A 24,013-nucleotide genomic window follows, 5' to 3' on the forward strand; every position below is an offset into this window, starting at 1 on the left:
AGGCAAACGCACCATTATTCCCCATATCGACAAGGTCACGACCTCCGGTAAGAATCGTGACGCGACTACACGTAGCTCCACTCTCTCGTCTATGGCGGGCAGGTCGTTGCCACCCGGTCGTCACACTACATTTAACCTTTTTGCAACAACGAGACTTCGTGGACGTTATGGCGGAAACGATATCAGTGATGTAATGTCTGTGAATCTGTATCCACTATGTTTGAATCATTTTCTCGGTATCGTTCAAGTTCATGCACACATTACGTCCAATTATGTTTATCTTTTCGATTGTTATTTAATTATTAAAATATTAAATATTTGATATTATCGAATGCGAGGAGAGCTACGTGTTTTTTTTTGGAATAATATCATAGAAAATATAAATTATTTTATATCTATATTAACAAGAATAATGTTTGGGTTAAATCAATTTGATATTCAATATCAATATATTATCATACGCGTGATAATGCATACATTATCAAAGGATATCATCATACGTAAGAACCGATTTCCCTTGCTATAATAACCGATTTGAATATCGAATCTCAAACTGTTTAAATGAGAAAACGTGGTATCATGATGATCGTGAAATAAATATTATCTCTTAACCAATTACTATAATGGCGACTCCTTTAATTTGGCTGCCATCTGATGAACTGTAATAATGTTGTAATTCAAACTTACAACTGTAATTATAAAAATAATCAATAATTACGTAGCAATTCATAAATATAAGTTACTGGTTAAATAACTTTCTTAGTTATCAATATATAATAGAACGCAAATATTATATACATAAATTCACACGATTCATATTGGAGAATTAATTCAGAGCTCTCTTTTATGCGAAGCGAAACGATTTTTTTATGCATATGGTTATATGATTTAAAGCTCATATGTTCTCATAACAAAAGTGAATAATAATCTTATAATATGAAAAAGGAAAAAAAAAAGAAAAACCACATCTCATCCGAAGAAGATGATATATTGTTAACGACAATAAAATCGTTCCGGTTGCGCAAACTAATCGAAATCTATTGTATTTAAATTCTTCGTTTTATCTTTAAATTCTGTAACCAAGCGAAAATACGAAGAGAAATAATAATCATGGAATTATATGTATATTATTTGTATTTGAATGACGCATCATCTTGTCAAATCAGTGTTGGCCTCTGTTTACAATTTTACACTTTCGCGAATCTAAATATTTTCCACAGGCACAGATGTTCGAAAATTCTTTCTAGGTAATGTTTTTTGTATACCTGAATACTTTCCTCGTCCTATCTCTATCTCTATTTATGGTCGCAAGAAATCACGACAATCTTTTCTTATAGCTGTGAACGTTTTCGCTCTCTATCGAATCACGTGCTTCGTTTAAACTTAATTCTATTATATCTTTCATGAAATAGCAGGAACGAGATTTAATTGACGATTTAACATGCATATTGAAAAAAAACATATTTATATAGACTCACCGGTGCGATTGAGATGATCCGGAGTGGCGATCGAAAATCCAGTCGGCTGATCGAAGGCCGGCGTCCCGCCGTGCCGAGGCACTGAGAAGTTTCAAACACTTTCTGATTGGCACACCAACGAAAATTCACACGAGTCACGCAATCGAGTCAATCTCATAATCGTAACACAGTTCTCGACTCGCAAACATACACTAAATTTGATTTTAAATTGAAACGACACGGCGGCGCGCCGAACACGACGTTAAAATGCCAAACTATCGTGGCAACGGGTGCTTCGCTACTGTGTGACGGTGTACCGGAGTTCATTGTGTGCTCGCCTTTCTGATCGGTGATTGGTGGAGGGGATGATGGAGGACAGATGGTAGTCACGGAAGTTACCGACAAATACCGAACAGTACCGAGTCTGATTCATTCTTGCCTCGTAAGATGGTGCATCTGTTTAATCAAAAAAAATACCAAAAAACTATTTGTTTTCTTCCTAATTTTTATTTTAATTATTAAATAAATAATATTATTACAAGTATAATATTATCAATAATATTTAGTATTTAAAAGATTGAACACATTTCCTAATTTTATATGTTCATTTATTAACAAAATATTCAGTTTTTTGAAAAACTATATATTTAAATTGTTTATATATCATATATTATTTACTCTTTTGGATGAGTTTTAAATATATGTATTTTCATTTAATTTAACAAGGAACGTTATATTCCTTACATTTTTAACCCCATTCTTCAAATCTCGTAGTATTTGCTAAACTTTCAGGTGTAATAGGCCATAGCGATGGTGATAGCATAGAATAATCACGTAGCTCTGATGGTCTATGCCAATTAGGATATGTAAAATCATCTGTAGTGCTTGCGCTTGTATTATTCTCAAAATATTCTTTAATTATGTCGTCAGGATTTGGCCAGCCATTTTCAAGATTTATATTCAATTTTGATTGATTTTTCATAGCAACTGTAAAAAAAAAATTATATAAAAATATTGTGCGATATTCTTTTTATTTATCATTGAATTATTATGAATAGTACCAAGACGTTGAAGTTCCCATATCATAGGAGGAGTATAATGGGAATATCTGCAACCAAGACCAAATGCACATTCACCATTAGTTAAATACCATTTACATGGTATCTTTGTAGATTCTTCCCTTAAAATAATTTCTGGATCTATAAAAAAAAAATAAAATTTATATTAGTAATATTAAAACAAGTGATTTTGAGGTTATGATCGATATATACATTTTATCAAATCTTCGAAATATTTTATCAATAAAAAATTAATAAATATAATTATTTTTAATAAATATAATTACCTTTGAACATATTATAATGATCTGCACGATTTTTCGCATGTTGCAAACTTGAAAGATGTTTTTTTCTGGCTTCTGGGTCATCCTTAAACGATCTGTCACAATATTCACAATAATATCTTCTACCCATTACGAATTAAACTTCAAAAAATTCAAATAAAAAATATTCTTTCCAATGTAGCACAAAATTTTATATTATAAAATAAGCACAGTGTAAAATAATTTAACAATTAGAAATACATGGCACGAAACAAATATTAACTGATGATTCACTTTATAGCGACAGGAGTGACATCTGCCGTATATGAAAGTAATCAAAGGAACACCATCTTTATTAAATTTTATATTTAAAAAAAAATTTATTATATATTTAATTGCATTTTGCATGTATAATTTATCTATAATTTATTCATTATAAATATTATATATATGGTATGGATATCTATAATTAACAAAGAATAAAAAAATTAATCCAAAGTAATTATTTTAATTAGAGGTGTATTTCTATTAATTTTTCACAGTATAGGTCGGAATTGTTATTTTGTACACTTAATGGGTATTTATTTTAAACAAACAGATTACATATACGGTTACTGCTCGTTTAAACATTACAATTATTTGTTACATCCTTAGAATACAATTTACTGTAACATTTTGTGCGTTACTAATCTATATTTGTGTGGTAACGTCACATACCGAAGAAAATGCCTATAATTTATTACAACAATCTTCTCCATTAATTCTTAACCTCGTAATCGCTAACCATACGCATCGATAGACACTTCCAGCAACTACAAAAGCTTCAAAATATTTAAATATTTTAAATCGGTTCTTCGATAGTACGAATCCTTTTACACAACAATTTTGCTTAGAGCAAATAAAATTATCTGTCATTTACTTCCAAGTAAGTATTTCTTTCCAAGGATAATTGTCTTGGAAATATATAATTTTTTTATTTGAATACACAACATTGTAGAATGCCCGATTTCAATTTTGCACTATTCATTTTCGATTTATAAAAGTATTCACGATATTTATATCTTTGATTGAAATATTAAAAAATAAATTCTTATGCAAAAGAAAAATAATTCTTTTGCGAAAATATAAAGCCGATCCCCACTAGGCGGCAATAGTAAAATGCAGTTGCCATGTCGTTGATGGATCATAAATATTTATATATTTGACAATGTATTAATATTATTATACACATATAATATATAATATAAATATAATATATTAATAGTATTAATATATGTATATGTATAGAATGTGAATTATAATAATATTCATATAGGAGGCTCTTATTGTAGCATACAAATATTATTATAACAGGAATATAATATTATAAATAGATTCAATATATTAAATCCTTCTCTATATAGATATATTTTAGCATGTATTGCCGAGACTCGACGTGTCGCAGTGTGAATCGGCTTTCAATTATTATCAAATATTTTTTTCTTTGGTTGTTCACGATTAGAAATAAATTATATTTAGATGTTCGATTCATTATATGTCGAGTTTCATAGACATTTTCAACGATAGCAATATTTTTATTAGCTTTCTACAAACGACCTTATGAGGTAATGTGAAAATGCAAGAAAATTGGAACTGAGCATGAATGATGTTTAGAAACGTTTAATTACACGCGAAAAATTCGAAAAGCGTGATTCAAGCAATACTTTCTTTTTCCATTGTTTATCAGATTGACAGATAAGTGAAAATGTATGAAATTGTAAGAAATTGAAAAATATCTTTTATATGCACAGTGACAAGTGCAAAACTTCTTTAATATCTACTATTTATAGATTGATTTCATATTGTTTTAATTGGAAAATATGTGAATGTGGATGAAATTCAATTATAATAAAAAGAAATTTAAGAGATTCACTTCTCAACATAAAGTTTTACTGATATAATAATGATATATTGCATAATATTCAAATTTTCTTCATAATATGTATTTTAATACATATGAGAATACTGTACAGAATCGAACTCTGCGGATTTTCAGTTTTCTGAACCGCATTTAACTTTAATTCGAAATTGCTTTCAGAATTTGTTTATTATAACAACTTTTTGATAAATTTTTCACAAAGATATTTCAATATAAGAGTTATCAGAAACAAGTGCAAAAATTTGTGTGATATATTTCCAAAGATATATTATGTGCACATAATAATTGTCTTTCATACAAGTAGAAAGTACATACAATTATGCTTTGCATAATGTCCGATAGAAACATTGCGGTACGTGACAATGCATAACAGGAATCGGTGATGCACATTGAAAATATTTACAGAAGAAATAAACAGCAATTAATATCAACAATTAGGTCGTGAATGAGACTGAGAAGATAACATAACAGGTTTGCACATTTAATATCAAGAGTATATTATATTTAAAGAAATAGTTTTGTAAAAGAATTTTCTTCATTTCATTCTTAGATATTCGTATGAAACAAAGAAATTAGCTAGTCAAATTTGTATAGTTTAAATAATACAATATATAATATCTGAATAGAATTATTCTAAAATAATATTTTTTGACAATAATTAAATATTTTATAAATTTTTTGACACAGTGAATGCTTTATAGGACGAAACGATGTATAATATACAATAATAATATTATAATGCTATAAGTTTATTTTGTAGCTAATTAATCAGGTGTTCTGTTCAAAATAGTTCAAAAATTTCTAATCGTTTGACAAAAATAAATCGAACATTAATATTAAATATAGGGGAAACGTAGCATTTTCGATATAATACTTATGTCTTATTTAAAGGGAATTTATAAAATATATTGGGTATAAACAGTTAAACACAGAGTCTTTTAATTATTTTGAATGGTGCGTCTAATTATAATACATATATCGCCATTCCTTTCCTCGAAGGAATAAAAAATAATTTTCATCGAATAAATTACCACGTATGTCCAAACTTTAATTTCTTTGTGCCCTTTTTCAACGATCGATAGTCAATCATTCAGGATAAAAAAGAATCAGGAAGTTCTAGAGAACAGCGCAAAAGAGGAGCGAAATAAAGGAGAAGAACGAGTGCTCTTAACGATCGTAAAAAGCAGCAGTAACGTTTTTAGGCCTGCTAAAAACAACGTATACTTCTTCTACTGGTAAATTCGACGGGAACAAAATCGAAGGAAGATAGACTAGATAAAAATAGAACGATACGAAACGCGCACCCGTTACATGGCAGTTCGACCGGGCCGCTCGAAGCCTCTTTTTATGTCGAATTATTGCGTCTACGGGGTTGTGAAAGCATCTGTGCCTGCGTATATATGCGTATAAATGCGCGTCTTATGTTTTATATATGTATCCATAATCATGTGTCGTTACGATGCGATCTAACGCGTAAAAATATATGCCTCTAGTCATCGAAAAATAACTCGCAATACCAATGTGACGGGATGGACATCCTTAAAAGTTAAAACGATATAACTTCAACGACACGTTTATCGATTAAACATGTTGTTTGCCTCAGACATGCGCCGTTTTGCCGGTTATTAATTTCCTTTTTTTCGACCAAATTGATCCTCCATTGATTTTGTAATCATATCGTACACATTATCATACGTGCATGTACACATACTTCGTTATTATTTGAATTGGACTTACATTAAGCGATGTAATGAATAAAAACGACGAATTCAATCGATTCGTTATAACGCGAACTTATCGATGTGAACACGATATTACACGTGATATTATTCCGAAAAGGAAAGAAATACGATCGACTTTCGAATGATTATCAAAGATTGCAACTGCTATCATTTCTTCGAATCAATTCATTCACAAGTAAATGCCTGCACTCTATCCTCTCCATACCGAGAATGGGTTATTAATTAATTATTCGATGCTTGTAATTTTTCACTGTTCTCGTTCGCGAATCTTCGCACGAAATCCACGGACGATTCGAATGGCCGAATCGTCGAGTCTCGACGACGGTTCGTACAGTTAAAATTATACAAGGGAGGAATAGAACGCAGCGGTGGCACATCCGTAACCCCTGCCATCGAAATTTTTAATCAACCTCGATATATCGGCGTTCACGATCGCAAACAATCCTTGGTGAATATTGTCAACCACCATGATAAATTTCGTGTTAACGATGAACGAGAGAATTTATCGATCGTGTGTTCATTTCGAACGCACGAATGCGAATCTAGCGGCTGATTAAACGAAAACTTTCGTATCGAGTATACGTGCGATTAAATCGATTCGAATAATCGGTTTCCTGCTCGAGGAAACGCGCCCACCGCATTTCTTTTACGAATTTATGAAAGATCTGTTCAACCTTCCACCCAATTAATTCGTTTTCGTTCCTTTGATTCCGATTGAACGAAACTCGAGACAACTTTCTTCAAGTAATAGCATTTTTTCGAATTCATACTTGACCGCGATTCGATTCAATATAATATTTCATGATTCGTTGAGTTTTATGGCAAGCAACGTGATCTTGTTATCGTCTCGTTAAATTTTCCAATTTATTTTTCGTGAAATATCGGAAGGATTCGTTCCATACATTCGATGGAAATGCCTATTCGAGAACGTCGATATATAGGATAGTGATTAAAACGACGCTCACACGGTGGTGGTGTGCGCATATATAATCTTAAAACGTATTATAAGCATATTACTAAATCTAAAATATACTGTGCCACTTCAACGTGAATTGGTACCGTAATATGAATTATCAAGATATAAATTCGAAGTTTCATTTTGTTTTATTCAGAATAGATACTATCCATATCTTTCGTAATATACTATAGTTTCGAAAGGACGAAGAATACGTAAGTACGATACGGATCGAAAATTGTTCCATTGAGGATTATCGGTGTTCGAAAAGTTTATGCGAACTTGTAAGCTCGATATTCAAACAAATCGCGGCGAGAAACGTATTCGATTCCCGAATAATCGTGTCGATACGGATACAAAGATAAAAATGCCATAAAATTTCGTGGGATCAACGAAAGGATACGCATGCGATCGTACGAAGCGGACTCGACGACAAATGGAAAAGCAAAGACCCGAGGCCCGATTCCCTGCTATATTGTTTCTATCGTTCGATTTACTTTCCTCTTTTGTGTGTTTTTTTCGTTCTCTCTCTCTCTCTCTTTTTTTTGTTGTCTCTCTTTTTTATTCTTTACTTTTTTTTTTTTTTTTTTTTTTTTTTTTTTTTTTTCATGATCGGGCATACTATCGACGATTCGATTTCGAAAAAAAATCAGCACTCAAATCTCATCCTTCTTATTTCTTGGGCTCGTTCTGCGCTGGATTCCCTAACACTTCCTGGCGGACCTTGTGACCCCGGAAGCTCGCTTGGATTTTCGTCGCCGCTTTGTGCAGATCGGGATCCGTGAGATCGATACCCTCGAGCTCGTTCATGGCGTCCTTCGCCTGAAACAATAGATTACAACGTCGACGTGTAGATTTGTTATTGCAAATAGGAGCGCGTTTATTGAGACAATATTGCTCAGTCGGTGTTTGTTAATGGTGTCAAAGGTTTACTTCACAAACGTGTTAAAGCTGTTGCAAATATTTGGACGATGAGTATATTTTCAACTTCTCTAGATCTAATAATAATCGATTGATCTTTACGATCCAACACTTCTTCGATTGAAGATATTTATAAAATATAGTATATTAATTTTAAATTGAAACTATTTATAAAATTATCTTTTCATTTTATCTAAAACAAAAAAAACGTAATAGCATTTGAGATGTATACAAATTTATACAACATAATTATACAAAACAAACGAGTATTTTACGAGTATATTCTTTGTTTTTGTTACGAAATATATTCTTGGATTTTTAGTTATTTAACAATTTTTATGAATTTATTTATCGGTGAAATAAATAAAACTAATTCGTTGAAATTCGTCGTCGAAATTCAATGTTATATCGTAAGAGATATCATTGGTTTTGTATTGAATTTTCGCGTTCCTTTTTAAGTTTCAAAATTTCACGTATATTTAACTAACATTTCACGGTATACTTAGCATCTCTTTTACCGTTAAAGTGCACGAAATATTCTTACTTGAAAATTCGCTTTTTAAACACAGTTTTTAACTTCTTCAAAGTAGAAAATATTTATTTCTTTTTCGATATTTTGTCCTTTATATGAAATTTAAGTTCTCTTTAAGCTGGAAAATTGCGATTCTCCCTAAAAGACTGTTCCATATTCAATTTAAAAGAATAATATTCTTTGGGAAATTTTCACGAGACAGCCGTCAACAAAAAATATACTTTAAATTAATCTAAAATTAATATGAATTAATGTTAATTCAGGATTTTTATAATATCTTTTTTAAGCTGTAATTTTTTCAAACACATCAAGAATATAATTCAACTTATAAAATGAATTATAAATAATTACCGAACATTGAAAAGTACCATCCTGATCTTCAATTTTCTATATTCTCCTTACCTTAAACTCAAATTCCAAAATCGAACTTTTATTCAAGATATCAATCTTCCTCAAGAAAGAATCGTGCATCCTTGATTCAATCGTATTAAAATTCGAAAAAACACCACTTGCTTGTTTTTTTTTTTTTTTCTCCATCCGATTATGGCCTCAATTATTGTCGCTTCGGTTTAAATTTAGGCTTAATTATGACGAAGCCGAGCGAGTCTGCTGACGTCACGGTGCGAGAACCGGGTAACAAGGGCTGGAACGAGTCTCGAAACGACCGGGGGATAGAATAAAAAGCAGGCACATCACATGCAAAAGAGGTTTATAAACATGTAGATTGCAATTACGCGCGAAACGTATTTGCATTTCGACCCGCGAGCTACCTTCCTTCGATCCCCTATTAAACCATCTTCCTCCATCCGTTCATTCCTCTTCCCTCACGCGAGATAATCCAATATTCGCGTGAGACGACTCTCTGTGTCGTATTTGACCAATGACTTGCATGTGGAAAGAGAGCATTATGTTGGACCTTCGTGTTCGAGTATTATTCGTCAACCGGTTGAATCGTAAGGCAGTTTGATAGGTCGGGGGTTAGGATGTCAAAGAGAGAGAGAGAGAGAGAGAGAGAGAGAGAGAGAGAGAGAGAGAGAGAGAGAGAGAAAGAGGGAATTGTCACTGATAAGAGAGTTAATTACGAATGCAATGGCTGAGATTTTTCTTTTAATCCATTCCACAGGGGTTTTAAAAGGGAACAATTTGCGCGATGAAATTGCGAGTGTGAGATTTGAAATTCGGGTGAAGGGGTGAAGGATGATTTTACACGAGGAAGAGAGATTTATGACTGGCCATTTCGCGATTGAATATATGGACGGTGAACGTGTTTAGATCGATATATGTAGGTGGAAGTTTATCAAAGATTTCTTGGATAAGATTGAATTTAAAAACAAAAGAATAAAATTAGAAATTTGTACGTATTTTAAAATTAATCGAAAGATTTAATCCAAGAATGGAATATTATATAAAAAGTAAGTAAGTTCAAAATATTTTTAGTATTAATTAAATTTCCATTGACTTCTGTTTATAAATTAATATTTAATTTATTATATTAATTTCATCAAGAAAAAATATAATAACTTTATTTAACTTTAACATTTAAAATCATATCACGAGAACTAGATTTATATCGATCTATACAAGTACATTACGCGTATAATCAGATGTTTTTTGATAAAGCTTCTCGCTATAAAAAATTATAATATTACAAAAATTTGAAACTCGGAACAATCTACTTAATATCTTCCAGTAACTTTCTGAATACAAGGCACGATACGTGTGGCAAACAAAGCAGCAAAGAACGATGATCTCGTTGCGCGAGCGAGAAGCTGAAAAGCTGGTTTTAAAGTTTAAAGGCTTCCCTTCAAGATTTCAAGCTTTCAACTGGCAAGAGCAGTTACTTAAGATCGCACTTCACGTCCGTAGATCTTGAATTCCCAGGAACTTTGTTAATGGTCGAACCTCGATTCCTCGAAGCTGCTCGTGAAGTGCAATTTCCAATTAGTCCTGTTTAATTAATCGCGCGGACATTCGATCGTCGTTGGTCGCCGATACCTTCATCATCGGAGGAGAAAGCGTGTTTCAATATCCGTGTATGTATCGATTACAGTCAATTAAGCACTGGTCTTTTTTTTTTTTTTTTTTTTTATTTGCATGCATTTTTAATGCATTGGATCGATACTCTCGCTTGTGAAAAGATGGCTTCGTTCAATTAGCTCGATTTCATTAATTTTTCACGAGAAATAACTGTCTACGTATGTGTTCGTGTTGATAATGTAGAATATATGATGGGCTCCTTTTTTTTTTTTTTTGTTATTAAAATTTCATTTCTCGTACAGAGTTGTTTAAGATTAAGAATTACAAATTTATTTTGAAATGAAAGTTTTTTTAATGCTTTGCAGCTTGATAGTTGTAGTCATTTGTTTTATCATATAAAATATTAAAATTCGTTCAGTTTAAATTCATGTTGAATAAATATTCGAAATGAATAGTACTAAAATTATATTAGAGAAATTATGTAGAATTTTGTAAGGAAATTTTATAGCAACTACTAATCTGACTTATCCTAAATGTAGAGGGAAGTCGCTGTCTCAGCATTGGTATGGTTTTACTACTTGTATCTTTCATCTCTTTAAATAGTGTAATTTTATCTTACAGATTTTCCTTCCTGTATAATCACGTATAATCATAAATAATGAAAATATTTATTTATACTTTTATTTATTATATCATATTATTCTTATGTATATAAATTAATTATATCCATCATAAATATCTACAAAAAATTAATTAATATTATGAAAATGAAATATAAAACTTGATAAAAATAACTTGAAAACAATTGTTTATATTATAATTCTTCCATTATTAATCTTCTTAAAAAAAAAAGAGTTACTAAAAATTGCAAAGATGTTTTCAATAACTCGTTCCAATAATAATTCATTGAAAATGTAAATCAACTTACTAAGCAAAATTTCCATTTTTCGAGATTGCGATTAATTATTCGACTCGAATGCATGCACACACCCATCCCTGGGAACAATATCGGTTAGAGTTTAATAATTTTCCATCGGGGAATCATCGGGCGGGCCGACACGAAACTTCGTTCCTGGCTGTCTTACTTCGTACGATCCTTTGATTACCAATTAATTGGAAGTTTAAACTCTTCCAGGTAATAAGTTGGCTGCCACCGACGATCTATGGTCCGTGGAACTATTTTGATTCTCTGAAATCTACACCCGTTTGGCTTTCGAGAAAATTAAAATGGATTAATTCGTTGTAAACGAGTTTGAAAGATTCATCGAGATACAAAGAACTTTCCACGAGGATTTAAATAATAACTAATCAAATAGTTGGTCAGGTGAGGATGAGACCACGATGAAAATATCTGAAGAATGATTTATGCGATATCGATTGAATTCTCAACTTAGAAATGTATTTCCAATGATATTATATTTTTACATCACCTTTTGCAGCTTGCATTTTAACGAATATTTGTAGAAATTTCGATATGTTGTATACATTTCTTTTAACATTTTTTAAATAATCCACATATTAGAATATATAACAGAAGAATAGGTTTGTGTAATTCAGCAGAATATGGAATATATTGAAACAGCTCCTGTTATAATTTATTATTTGTATAAAATAAATTATAAGCATCATAAATTTATTAAATTATCTTTCATGCTTGTTATTATTTTTTTTCTAATTTAATAAAATTATAAATATGCAGATACGCGAAAATTTTTTTTAATTAAATTCTACTTTCACAATGCTGAGGATCATGAGCGAAAAAAAAAATATTGTTTCAAAACAAATTTTTTTTAATTTTCATTTTAAGTATATACGATATTTCCTCGAAAATATACGAACATTATTATTCGAATTTGTGCTAATACAAATAATACTCGTTCTTTGTTTTAACATATTGTTTTTCTAAAAAATTTTTAATCATACTCGTTGCAAAAAAAAATTCTTTTTAATTTATCCACATTTCCCTCGAATTTGCACCTTCTTCGCATTTTCATCTAGAATCTTCATTACATTTAACACGAATACGTTTAGCAGAGTACTTCAACACTTGAATATTTCAGTAGGATCATTCAATTACCCTATTTCGTTTCAGCATTTCCTGGTCTTCGTGTCGTATTTTAACACAGTACACCCCATTTTCCATTATCATTATTTTCTCATCTAAGATAATAGTATTTCATTCTTTTTTTCTCCCTCTAATCAATTTGTTTCAAATAAGAATTATAAAAATTAAGAATTAAATATCTGTTTGAATTCAAACAATTATTTTATTCAAAATTTTCTTGAAGTATTTTTCTTACTTTAAAATGTTTTTCATATCCTGCTGAAACGTTTTTGAGAAATACTCATTGATTTATATTGCTACTATACTTTAAAGTAGGATTTGTCGGAATTACTTTTTTCAATGGCTATAAATCGACTTATCTAATCTCGATTAAACGTTTTAAACACTATAAGAGATTTAATCATTAGCTATAGCCTTTTTTTCAATTCTGCATCAGTTGAATAAATGATCGAGCAGATATTTAAATAAAACTATCACAGAATATTGTAACATAATTTTCATAATTTTAGATAAATCTAATTCTATATCATATTTGTGCAATTTTGTTTGTTTAATAATATTACATTTTCTTCAGATGTTGAAATATTTCTAAAAAAAAAGTTTGAATCAGTTTGATTTTAATTCTTTTTTTCTGAAAGAGAAAATCATTTATCTTACTTTGCAAGTTGTTTCACATGTTCAACTTTTTAGAGTCTTATTTTTTAAAGTCTTTATATCTACTGTTATCGTCCAACCGCTATTAGTCGAGTATCAAAAGATTTTTCCTTCTTCTTTTTTTTTTTTATATTTTTTTTGCTCGTTATCTATCTCATTTCTTTGAATTTCTTCCCAATGGATGATTATTTACTAACACAGAAATAGAAAGCTTTATCATTTAACTCTTTTCCAATAAAAAGAATGGGCTTCATTTTCAAAGCAAACGATGATTAATCTTCTTTTTCTATAACAAAGAGTTTAAATATTTGATGAATTGTTCGTTTCATATTTTTTATTTATTTTTGCAAACTGTGCAAAGAAAAATGAATAATCTAATATATAAAATGTAATTATCTATACATACATACACGTGTGCTAATTTCTAAAATTATAAACTCATTTGAAATAAAAATATTTATTGTATTGATGACGATAATGCAATGGATTAATGGTTCTTCTATTTTAAACTCGTTTTAAACTGTTACTATAAATCTGTTTTATTTATCGCTTTCAAAATCCCTTTTTTACATACTTTATTCATAAAACAAATACGAATACTTAAAATAAATTCCCGATCTATATAAATGATGGATATTTCAATAAAAGGAAAGGATGTTTTCCATCTCAAAAAATCAAAATTCATCTCAAAGAATGACAAAGAAATTAAACGACAAATAAATAAATATTACCATATAATTCCTTTATTTTCCCTCGACTTCAATGCAAATCAAAATCGATCATCTCCCCTTCATAGCACATTCTTTTTGATCCTCTTTCAGAAACAAACAAATCCATCGCACGCATCAACAAAAAAAAAAAACCAATAAATCCTCTAAAACGGTATCACCAAACGTGGAAAACGTTATGCTTATCTCTTATTCTTTCAATGATGGAACCATAACTTTGCCAATCGAATTGGAAAAAAACGTTCCCGATAGATAACACAGAGAGAGAATCACGAGTGAACGCATATAATACCACGGAATTCCTCCGATAGAGGCTCGACAATTCACAATGGAGGATCGCAACCTGTGCCAACCAGTTTCAAATTATGCTCTCCTCGAGTACTATGCATCAACCGGATAATTATTGTTCCCCCTGTATATTCGGCGTATATTTGCGTTCTGCAAGTTGCACGTGAATGCAAAACCAACCCTCTCTCATGACGTTGCCGCATTTGCATTCGCCAGTTACAAAAGAAACTTACTTTACGAGCCTTTGGGGGTTGATACGTTGATTTATTTACAAATGGAGTTAGGAAGTTATTCCTCTTGATGGTGGCAATATAACACGACACCGTTTATTACGCAATTTCAAATTACACAAATGAATATATTATAAGTTTAAAGTAGATAAATATAAAGAACAAATATTCATAATTCATTTCGATCATCGAATCCCTCGCCCCATATTGGCAAAGTTAAAAAATGTTAGGGTGGCTCGAGTCAACAGGAAATTGATAAATCTGCTCACAATATGTTCTGCCACATATACATATACATATATATATATATATATATATTTACACAGTGTGCATGCACGATAAGTTTCTCCAATACGGTTCGATAATGGCGCGTGCACCCTTAAAGTGCACCCTATTTCTGGTTCGTTGGGAGCAATAATGGGCGCCGGTTTGGAGAAGCTTTCGTGGAATCTTTGGACGTTTGGCAGACAGGGTTGAAAGGACGCACAGGTGCGCTTGGTTACCGCCGATTATGACCCCACGTTGGTGAATCAACATAATGTCAAAGGGGCTAACAATAGGCCACTCTCGGCTCGCCTATGGACTTATCGATCAACGTGTTTGGCACAGCCTCGAAATCCATCGCCTCTTACATTAGTTGCGAGGCAGGCTGTAATCACAAGGATTACCACGATTACGATCTCACAGTTTCTCTTAAATTGTTCAATTCTCACTGGTTGGGATTGTAATTGCAACGAATGATAAAGGGTCGTCGCTCGTGAAATACAGCCTTTCAAATTATTTGGACGATTGTTGATCGAAATTAATTTTGATTTGTAGAATTTTCTTCGTGTCTTCTTTTTTTTTTATAATTGAATATATCACGTTTCTTTTCGTTATTTGGTTATATATTTATATGTTGTATTATTTCTTATCTAGAAAATATTTCCAATACCAATATTGCTTCTTTCAAGATTTCCAAAATTTTTTCTTTTAATTTTATCTCGTTTTTGAATTTGTAACGCTGGTTTAATTTTTTCTCAATCTCTTTTTATATAAATTTTAAAAAAGATCATAATAAATCTTGATGCGTGTCCTGAAGAACCAAATGAATTCACTAAGAGACACGAGCGCCAAATGGTCGGAGATAAAAAGAAAATGGAAGAGCTCCCCTGTCTCATATGTCAACGTCTCAAACAGATTCTCACCTGTCACCGTTTCCATCTTATGATACGAGGGAATTGCAGTCCAGATGCGAGAGCTGCACGATTTAATTCAACTCTAATGCCATTGCAAATTGTAACTGTTTCGAATATCATTACAGAAGTGGGATAATTAATTCGTTTTACACGATGATGTAAAGAAACTATCATAATCACTAAATAAATTTATATATAATCGATACTGAAAATATCCTAAAATACTTTTTATCGTACACGAATAAATAAATATTATCTCTAAATTTTATATAATAGCCAAAATTTTAATTTACCTTTCACTCTCCAACTCATCCACTTCTACAATTAACAAAGATTAATAATAATAATGCAATCTGGATCGATCGAACGAGGTATAAAGGAATATTCTATCGAAATAAATTCCAAGAATCACTCCTCACGATGAAATATGTGTATAGCTCTCGTACTCTCGGCCAATCTCGTGTCCAATTTTTCCCTTAACGAGAAAAAAAAAAAAAAAAAAAAAAATCGTCGCAACCTATAACATCGACCTTGTCGTGATCGGTTATGATCGAACGTCTTGGACGATATATTCGATCAATTATTTTAAAAGGTTTTTACCTAAGGGAACGTTCTTAGCTCTAATCCAATCGATTCGCGGTTTCTGGTCTGCACGATATCGTTCGATCGTTGCTTTCTTCCCTTTTTCCTTTTTCTTTTTTTCCAACCATTGGCGCTGTATTCGCTGAATGCGCGATTTATGTCGTGAATCTGCGGGCTTGACGAGCGGGAAATTTATTCCCTCGAAACTGGAGGAAGTGATGAACCGCGTCCGTGACGAGTATCTCGTATATCTCCATTATTTCCCCGCCGCTCTTTGATACGGATTCCCATTGAATTATGCGGCCGCGTTTATGCAAATCAACCGCAATAAATTTTTGACGGCGTGTCCTGGCGATGAATCGCCACCAACCTATTGTGATCTGTGCCTGATTAACGCTCTACCAAGTCGTACGAAGTTCAGGCTTCTTTGATGCGTGCTTTGTTCTTTTAATTTTTTTTTTTTTTTTTTTTAATAATATCTTTAGTAATTTAATTTTTTAAACATTGAATCAATCGAATCTGTTTTTGTTAGATTTGTTCTGTTTGTTGTCATCATAAATTTATTCTAAAGGTTCGTGTTTTAATGTTACGTGATGTATAATATTTACAAATTTTTGTATTATAAAATCAACGAACGATCTTTTTTCCTCCTCGAAAGTTTTTTCACACACGAGAATATTCGTACAATTTTTACATAATGATTGCACGTACCACTTTTTCCACGTGGATTCTTTCCTTCCTCTTTTCTTACAGTTGGAATAAAAAAAATAAGAGAAGAATATTCGTGCTCTCATTACATTCGCAATTCTCTAATTTCTCTACAGTATCTAAATAATAAAAATAAAAAACATATAACATATTTAAAATATATAGAGAATATAGAATGTACAGGAAGATGTTCATAATAATAATAAATATTCATAAAGTGAGCACATTATCAATACAAAGTAATACAGTCAGAAATGCAAGATAATATATTCGATAAACCAGGCCACGCGGAAAATTGAGCTCGCATCTGAAAATTACTCGAAGCAGCAAACGAAAATCACCCTCTCTTTCCTCGAAGGTTAAGTCTGACAATCGATAATTCACCACTATGAATACTCCTCGCTAGGAGGAGTTAAAATCCCCGTTAAAATTTCGTTTTTTACGATCGAGATAACAACGCAGCTCGTGGCAGACCGTTTATTAACCGAAAAAGAATTCTTTCCTCACCAAGAAGAGGAAACACATTCGCGCATAACGAAGTGGCGTCCCCGCCCACGTGGCGAAATATCAAATTGACCCAGTTTAATCTCACGAATTCACGCAAACAACCCATGTATATCAGATCATTAACTAACTTCTGTCCTTTATAAATGATAGCGTGATAACGGCGACTTATCATATTTTATCACGCCAATTTTCTATTCATTCTCGAAATTTTTCATTATTTCGTATTTCTGAAAAAAAAAAAAAATAGGATAATTTTATATAACGAGAGTCAATGGAAGAGGATTAAAATTGATTGTAACTCGGTGAAAAAATTTATAAAACTGATTTTCTTCTTCAATTTCGATCTATCTCTCTCTCTGAGATATCAAGATATAGCTTTAAAAAATCATGATAAAACACGATGAAAATCAGGTCGACAAGTACAACCTTGCCTCTAATTGCAGGTGAAATCCAACTTTCTCTGAAATCTCTGGCAGTAGATCATTTACTCTGATACTTATAATTTTAATTAGAAAGAAAAAGAGGGAAAAAGGAAGCATTATTCAAAAAAAAAAAAAAAAAAGATATATAAAATTTATTTAACGATCCAAGTTATACGAGAGATGTATAACTTACTTTGGAAGTAAAACTCTCGAAACTTGCTCTCTGTGATATTTTTCGTAACTTTCTCTCTGCTCTGAATATATATCCATTGAAAAATTACTCTGAGAAGCTAAAAAAAAAAAAATTTTATCAATGTATTCGCATTCTTAACGATAAATTCTACGGGACTAGGCTCTGTTTTCAAAGTAATATCACGAAATTTTCATTTGGCATTTCCAATTAATATTGGAGCCAGCCATCGATGTTACCATTTTTCATTGAGAATCGCTCTCAACTTATCTCGACGCCACGAATTGAAATCTTGCCTCTACTTTTTTATACATCTCGTCGAGGAGAGATGCTTCTTCCCCCCTTCTCTCTCCCTTTCTCTTGCAAATTTCCGCGATCGAACGTGTTAGAGTAGGGTGTCAAATGTAAATGAACGCGCAAACGAGCTCGCAAGTTTCGCTCGTCAACCTTTCGAGACGTTGTCAACCGCTTTAATTGAGAATAAATATTGGGTTAGGAGTCCCTGGAATTAAACCTCGTTTGTAATTTCACCCATTGAATGCTTCTTCCTTCTTTTTTCTCTCGATGCTTTTTCATTCTTTTGAAAAAAATTTTGATCGAAACGACGACGAGTCGAAAGTGAACAACAACGAGTTTTCGAAGGAAGAATTGATTTGCTCGTAATTGGAAATAATTATGCGTGAAAAATATAGTGATGAATAAAACGATATGTTATTAATGAGTTTTGACTTTTAACTGTTCAAGTTTTAACTGCCATGGAAATATAATTCTTTTTTTCATGGTTGGTTTTTATTCTCGTACACGTGGAAATTAATTAAAATTGGAAGTAAAATTGGAAAAAAGTTGGAATGGTGATAACTAATATATATATATATATATGGAACAAATGTACAAATGGATACGTATTTTTGTTGTATTTGTGATAACAGAAATTAATAATGGAAGGATAATCACACTTATCAAAATGATGAATTGTTCATATTTTACTTAAAAAAAAAATATATAGACTCTTTTGGGAAAAAATAAGGAATATTATGATAGAAATTATGGTACAAAATTAGCGATTAATTTTAGCAAGATTAAATTACATTCATTGTATTTATTGTCAAAATTTTAAGAATGAATAAACACGTAACTAGATAGGTATTGTTGCATAAGCCCTGTATCAATTAAACCTATATTGAAATCCGTAACCAATTCGATATACACGTATCCAATTGATATTCAAATCCATTTTCCCACCACCAAAGAAAATTTTCAATCCAATATTTTTACCTTTAATTTTTATTTTTGCACCACGCATTTACGCCTCGCAGACTGTACTCCCGAAAAAAGAGAAGGGGAAAAAAAAAGGAGAAACAACAGAACTCGTCGGCCATTCCAATATTTTACGATCGATTCCCACTTTCCATTAATTTTCCTCTCACTATCTCCACTATCGTCCACACAGATCACCCGGCAAACAGTAAATGCACGGTCATTTCCCTGTCATGTACGATGGCAGAACAGAAATCGAATAAATCTCGACCCAATATCTGTAACGAGATATAGATTAACGGTTGGGTATAATAGAGCTAAAGGAAAGACTAAAGAGATTTTCTGTCTTAGAAATAAACTTTTGAAGTACATTCTTGTCTATGAGTATGTGAGAATCTTTAATCGTAATAGTTATTTAAGGAAATATATGAGATCATTAATGGATTCTATTTTGTATATTAATTTTTGTGTGCATCTTATCAATAATGACAAAAAGAAATAACTAAATTTCCTGTATCAATATTTTCAACATCTGTTGGCTATTAATTTTTTCATATAATAAATTTAAAATTAATGTAACAATTCTAAAATTTATTTTAATTCATTAATATAAAAATTTATTATTTTAATCCTGTATAAGCATCCTGACTTTGAAATCATACTCATAATTTATCATGTGTATCAATTATTTAACTATTTCAGATTAATTCTCACAACATTGCTTCTTCACAAATTTGCTACTAATTAAAATATTAATTATTTAAAAGATTTACTAATAAATCTACATACTATTATAAATATTAATTATTTGATTAAAAATATTATAATTTGATTAAAAATATCCATATACTTATATTTCGTCTGTTATCTTTGACTTGTTCCACTTATTCAATATCTTGCACGCATCGTATTTTTTCTTTTTTCCTCTTGATTGTTGTTGATTCGTTGTTTTTTTTTCGCGTTTCCAAGGGAAGGGAGAAGCGGAAGAAACGTTACGGAATCACAACTGGGAGACTTTGCACAGAGAGGACAGAATCATTCTGTTTACCAAGCCGATGGGAGACGCGAATAAAGCAAGGCGGATCGAATGTTTTTTCACGAGCCTCTCCCCCCCAATGCGCAGTTTAGAATGGGGTAGGATTTGAAAAGGAGGATGCAACGGAGATATCCACGTCTAAAAGGGAACTTTGTTGACTTCAGGCTTGAACGTTTCTGGGAAAGTTGCTCGTATACCCCCAGATAACCGATGGAAATAGCCAGTTTATTTCTGTTTTTGCTTGCATGTTTTTTTCGTAGAATGCCGATACTAGTAGCCTTGTGATGACATGTAAATTGTGAAAATTTTTTTGGGTTCAATATACTTCGTTTGCAATTGCATAATAGTTAATGAATGGATATATGTAGATTGCCAAGCATTTATTTCTGCAAGGATATTAATATATATATAAGAAAAAAAAGAAAATAAAAATGTGTATCGATAAAGTAATAATAAAATGATAATAATGCTTGTTGAATGTATAGGAATTTAATTTAAAGCGTGGTTATTTATAATCAATATTAATATCCAATGGCTGCATTATTATTATAGTTGATGTTAAAAAATAATAAATTCCTCTTGATATCCTTTTAACGATAAACAAATTTCGTTTATGAAATATATTAAACTTTTATATAAAATTAATACTAATATAATTAATTTTACCAAATATCAGGAATAATTTCCTACGATTTCTAAATTCTATTATTCCAAATAACGTCCATGATGTTACGCTAATTTTCATTCCGGTCGAAGTTCCGCCAAAATTACACGACAAGGATGAGTACTTTAAAACAATCAAGATTCCAGCATTTCGGAACTTATTGCATATAAGCAGAAAGTTCCAGCTCGGTTCACCGGTTAACGAGACTTCATGAAAGTCCAATGTCTGGCCTTATATCGTCCCCGTTACTGTGTATCGTCCGCCAAGTGAAGCAAAGTTCTACTTACGGCTCTGTCACCGCTAGTTATTTTCTTTTTCATCGATTTTTTTCCCCCGAATAATTAATCCCTCCTTTGATTAATTGTTTTATACACACGATTTAAAGCTCGAACGATGGGATATCCATGTCAATAAATTTCTATATAATAAAGAAAATTTATTACAATGGATAAAAGTTTATACACTCTTAACAGTTTATCAGTTTTATTAATTTGTGCCAATTAAAATTAATTAAATTGAACTTGCGCAATATATGGGACAGCATATGAAACGATATTCTTTGTTGATTTTTAATAATAAAACGTTCGCATTTCTTTGATGTTAGATAAGTAAAGAATCGTTTGTCTGTATGCTTTGCATTATTCTGTTCTCAGGGTTCTATCGAGAAAGAGAGAAGTTATTTTCCATCCGCGTTTTCTATCTAGGAACTCTTGCGATGAGCAAGGCATCAGGCGAGCATTCGGGTTGACCCATATTGTACTACAAATATATCATATAAGAACGACACGTGAGAAGATAGATTTTTGCAAACCTTCTTTCTCCAAAATAGGATGAAGATTTGATACGAAATTGCGAAAAGAAGATTTGAACGAGAAGAAACAGAGAATATAATTTTAAACAAGCACTTTTTTTCCTTCGTACATCTCACATTTCTCTTTCCAAATCATTCAGATTATAGATAATTCGTGTCCCTGTAATACGTTTCCAATATTATCCCACGAAGAATATTTTGTTATACTTCGCAACAAACAAGACTACCTTTCCCATCCTTTTTTCAAATTTTGCTGAACCAATCTGAAAAATACACAATATAATTCGTTAAAAGATTTTTCGCGCAATACATTTCTCGAGAATAAAAATTTCTCAAGTATTCGAACCATCCATTTCTTCGAGCATCACTCGTAACACCAAATTACCACCCCCTCTCCTCGAGTCGAGATTCTTCCTCATCGCGACCAGCCACGATCGTTCCTCCTCGAATCGATATTGTTTCTCGTGCTCTATATTTCACACACGTTGACACGAATTTCTCAGGTTGCTTACCAAAGGTGAGACGACTTTTCATCGGCCCCATCCCAGCCTTTCTCTCTAAGTGAATATGTAGCACCTGCAACCCCCTTCTCTTTTTTCTCTCTCCCTTTCTTCCTCGAGTTGACCTATATCGTGTCTCCACGACGAGAAGGTGTGCCCCTCTCCCCCGTCTTCTCGTTCCATGAAAATACATTTCTTACTTCTTTTTCCCTCCTTTTTTCTCTTTCGATCGAAATTTCGTTCCACCTCGTATCGCCTCGTTTAAAAAACAAAACGTCGTTGGAATCTTTCCCCTTTTTTATTCGATCCATTCCTTCCCACGATTGGGACGAGTTAGATGGGATCGATATGCAAAACTCGAGCCACGTTCACGTCACCGTGAAAACGTGATAAATCTTGGGGTGGGATCGCTTCTCCATTATTGTCTCTCTCGGAGGAATCATCCGGGTGATACATAATATACGAATCGAGGATTTTTTCCTTTCGAGAATTTGCACGATATTTGTGCATCTCCGTCTGCGTGTTGCATGTTTGCAGGGAGAATGTTTTATAGAGAATGTTTTGCTCGACAGGAAATGTGTGATAGCATTTCTGAATTATTAATTGAACTTTGTGTACGTTCGAGTTGTTTTTACAATTTTTTTCTTTTTTTTTTTGTTTTTGGAATGGAAGTTAGTGTGTATAGTCACATTATAAATAGTGCGGTTTTTTTTTTTTAGAGTTGAACTTAATGTAACTTGTCACTATATTTGATTAATTATTGATGTTTTATATTAAAAAGTATCGCGTATGAAAATTTGCTACATGTTTGTTATTCTTTTAAAAAGTAGTTTACATTTTTAATGTAATTAATTCGTGACATTGATAAATGTTCCTTTCATATTTAATTAACAACAGATTTAGAAATGATCGATAGTTGACAATCTAATGTAATATTAATCAACGTATATAAATTTTATTTCTTTCTTTATGTATGTAAAATATAAATTATATAAATAATTTTCAATAATTTTATAGATTGCGATACTCGAAACTATTGTTATAAGAAAAATATTTCAATTTTAAGGAATTTAAACGTTTAAAACGATATATAAAAATAATATAAAAATAACTGTATAATATAATACTTCCGTTTTTCATATATTCATACAGCAAGTGCCTGTAAATTTTGAAATTGTAGCAGTTTCTTGGCATACTTTCAAGTGACATAAAATGAATTTTTCCACGTTTCTATCTCGATTACGGTCGACCATTTCTGCGCATAATATTTGAATTTTAATGCGAAGAAATGTTAATAAGAATAGTAAAAGTAATAAGATTGTTAAATCTATATTTTAATAAAAAACTTTTAGTGACAAATAACATTTTAA

General features: G+C 31.5%; 3 protein-coding genes across 7 annotated transcripts in view; all 3 read right to left on the reverse strand.

Annotated features, from left to right (window-relative positions):
* Positions 1 to 1,737, reverse strand: part of LOC122720534 (pleckstrin homology-like domain family B member 1) — a 69,696-nt gene extending 67,959 nt beyond the window's left edge. Inside the window, exon 1 of the mRNA XM_043947300.1 lies at positions 1,479 to 1,737. The gene's annotated coding sequence lies outside the window, so the exon portion shown is untranslated. The remainder of the gene's footprint in view (positions 1 to 1,478) is intronic.
* Positions 1,738 to 1,778: 41 nt separating this feature from the next.
* LOC122720537 (zinc finger matrin-type protein 5) lies at positions 1,779 to 3,086 on the reverse strand. 2 transcript variants are annotated; one of them, XM_043947312.1, is made up of 4 exons: positions 2,803 to 3,086; positions 2,519 to 2,656; positions 2,202 to 2,444; positions 1,779 to 1,913 (listed from the first exon to the last, which is right to left on the reverse strand). In XM_043947312.1, the coding sequence occupies exons 1-3, from the start codon at positions 2,927 to 2,929 to the stop codon at positions 2,206 to 2,208; spliced, it is 504 nt and encodes a 167-aa protein (XP_043803247.1). In that variant the 5' UTR covers positions 2,930 to 3,086; the 3' UTR covers positions 1,779 to 1,913; positions 2,202 to 2,205. The 2 variants fall into 2 exon arrangements, with proteins under 2 accessions (XP_043803247.1, XP_043803246.1); XM_043947311.1 differs by lacking the exon at positions 1,779 to 1,913 and having other exon boundaries at positions 2,065 to 2,444; positions 2,803 to 3,084.
* Positions 3,087 to 3,280: 194 nt separating this feature from the next.
* LOC122720536 (neuromodulin) overlaps positions 3,281 to 24,013 on the reverse strand; it is a 95,896-nt gene continuing 75,163 nt past the window's right edge. For 3 of the 4 annotated variants that reach the window (XM_043947307.1, XM_043947309.1, XM_043947308.1), the window contains one exon: positions 3,281 to 8,215. In XM_043947307.1, coding sequence (XP_043803242.1) covers positions 8,066 to 8,215 — 150 coding nt within the window. In that variant the 3' untranslated portion in view covers positions 3,281 to 8,065. Of the gene's footprint in view, positions 8,216 to 11,838; positions 12,020 to 24,013 lie in introns of those variants that run through there. The other variant, XM_043947310.1, reaches the window with a different exon arrangement.

This window comes from Apis laboriosa, unplaced genomic scaffold, assembly GCF_014066325.1.
Source record: "Apis laboriosa isolate Shangri-la unplaced genomic scaffold, ASM1406632v1 scaffold12_cov154, whole genome shotgun sequence".
Classification (NCBI taxonomy): Eukaryota; Metazoa; Arthropoda; class Insecta; order Hymenoptera; family Apidae; genus Apis; species Apis laboriosa.

Bases quoted from the DNA above. Each gene is read 5' to 3' on its own strand.
- LOC122720537 (XM_043947312.1), bottom strand. From the start codon at position 2,929: ATGGGTAGAAGATATTATTGTGAATATTGTGACAGATCGTTTAAGGAT. The intron at 2,657-2,802 runs GTAATTATATTT...TTTTTTTTATAG, and splicing joins TCATTATAATATGTTCAAAG to ATCCAGAAATTATTTTAAGG. The intron at 2,445-2,518 runs GTACTATTCATA...TTTTTTTTACAG, and splicing joins ATGGGAACTTCAACGTCTTG to TTGCTATGAAAAATCAATCA.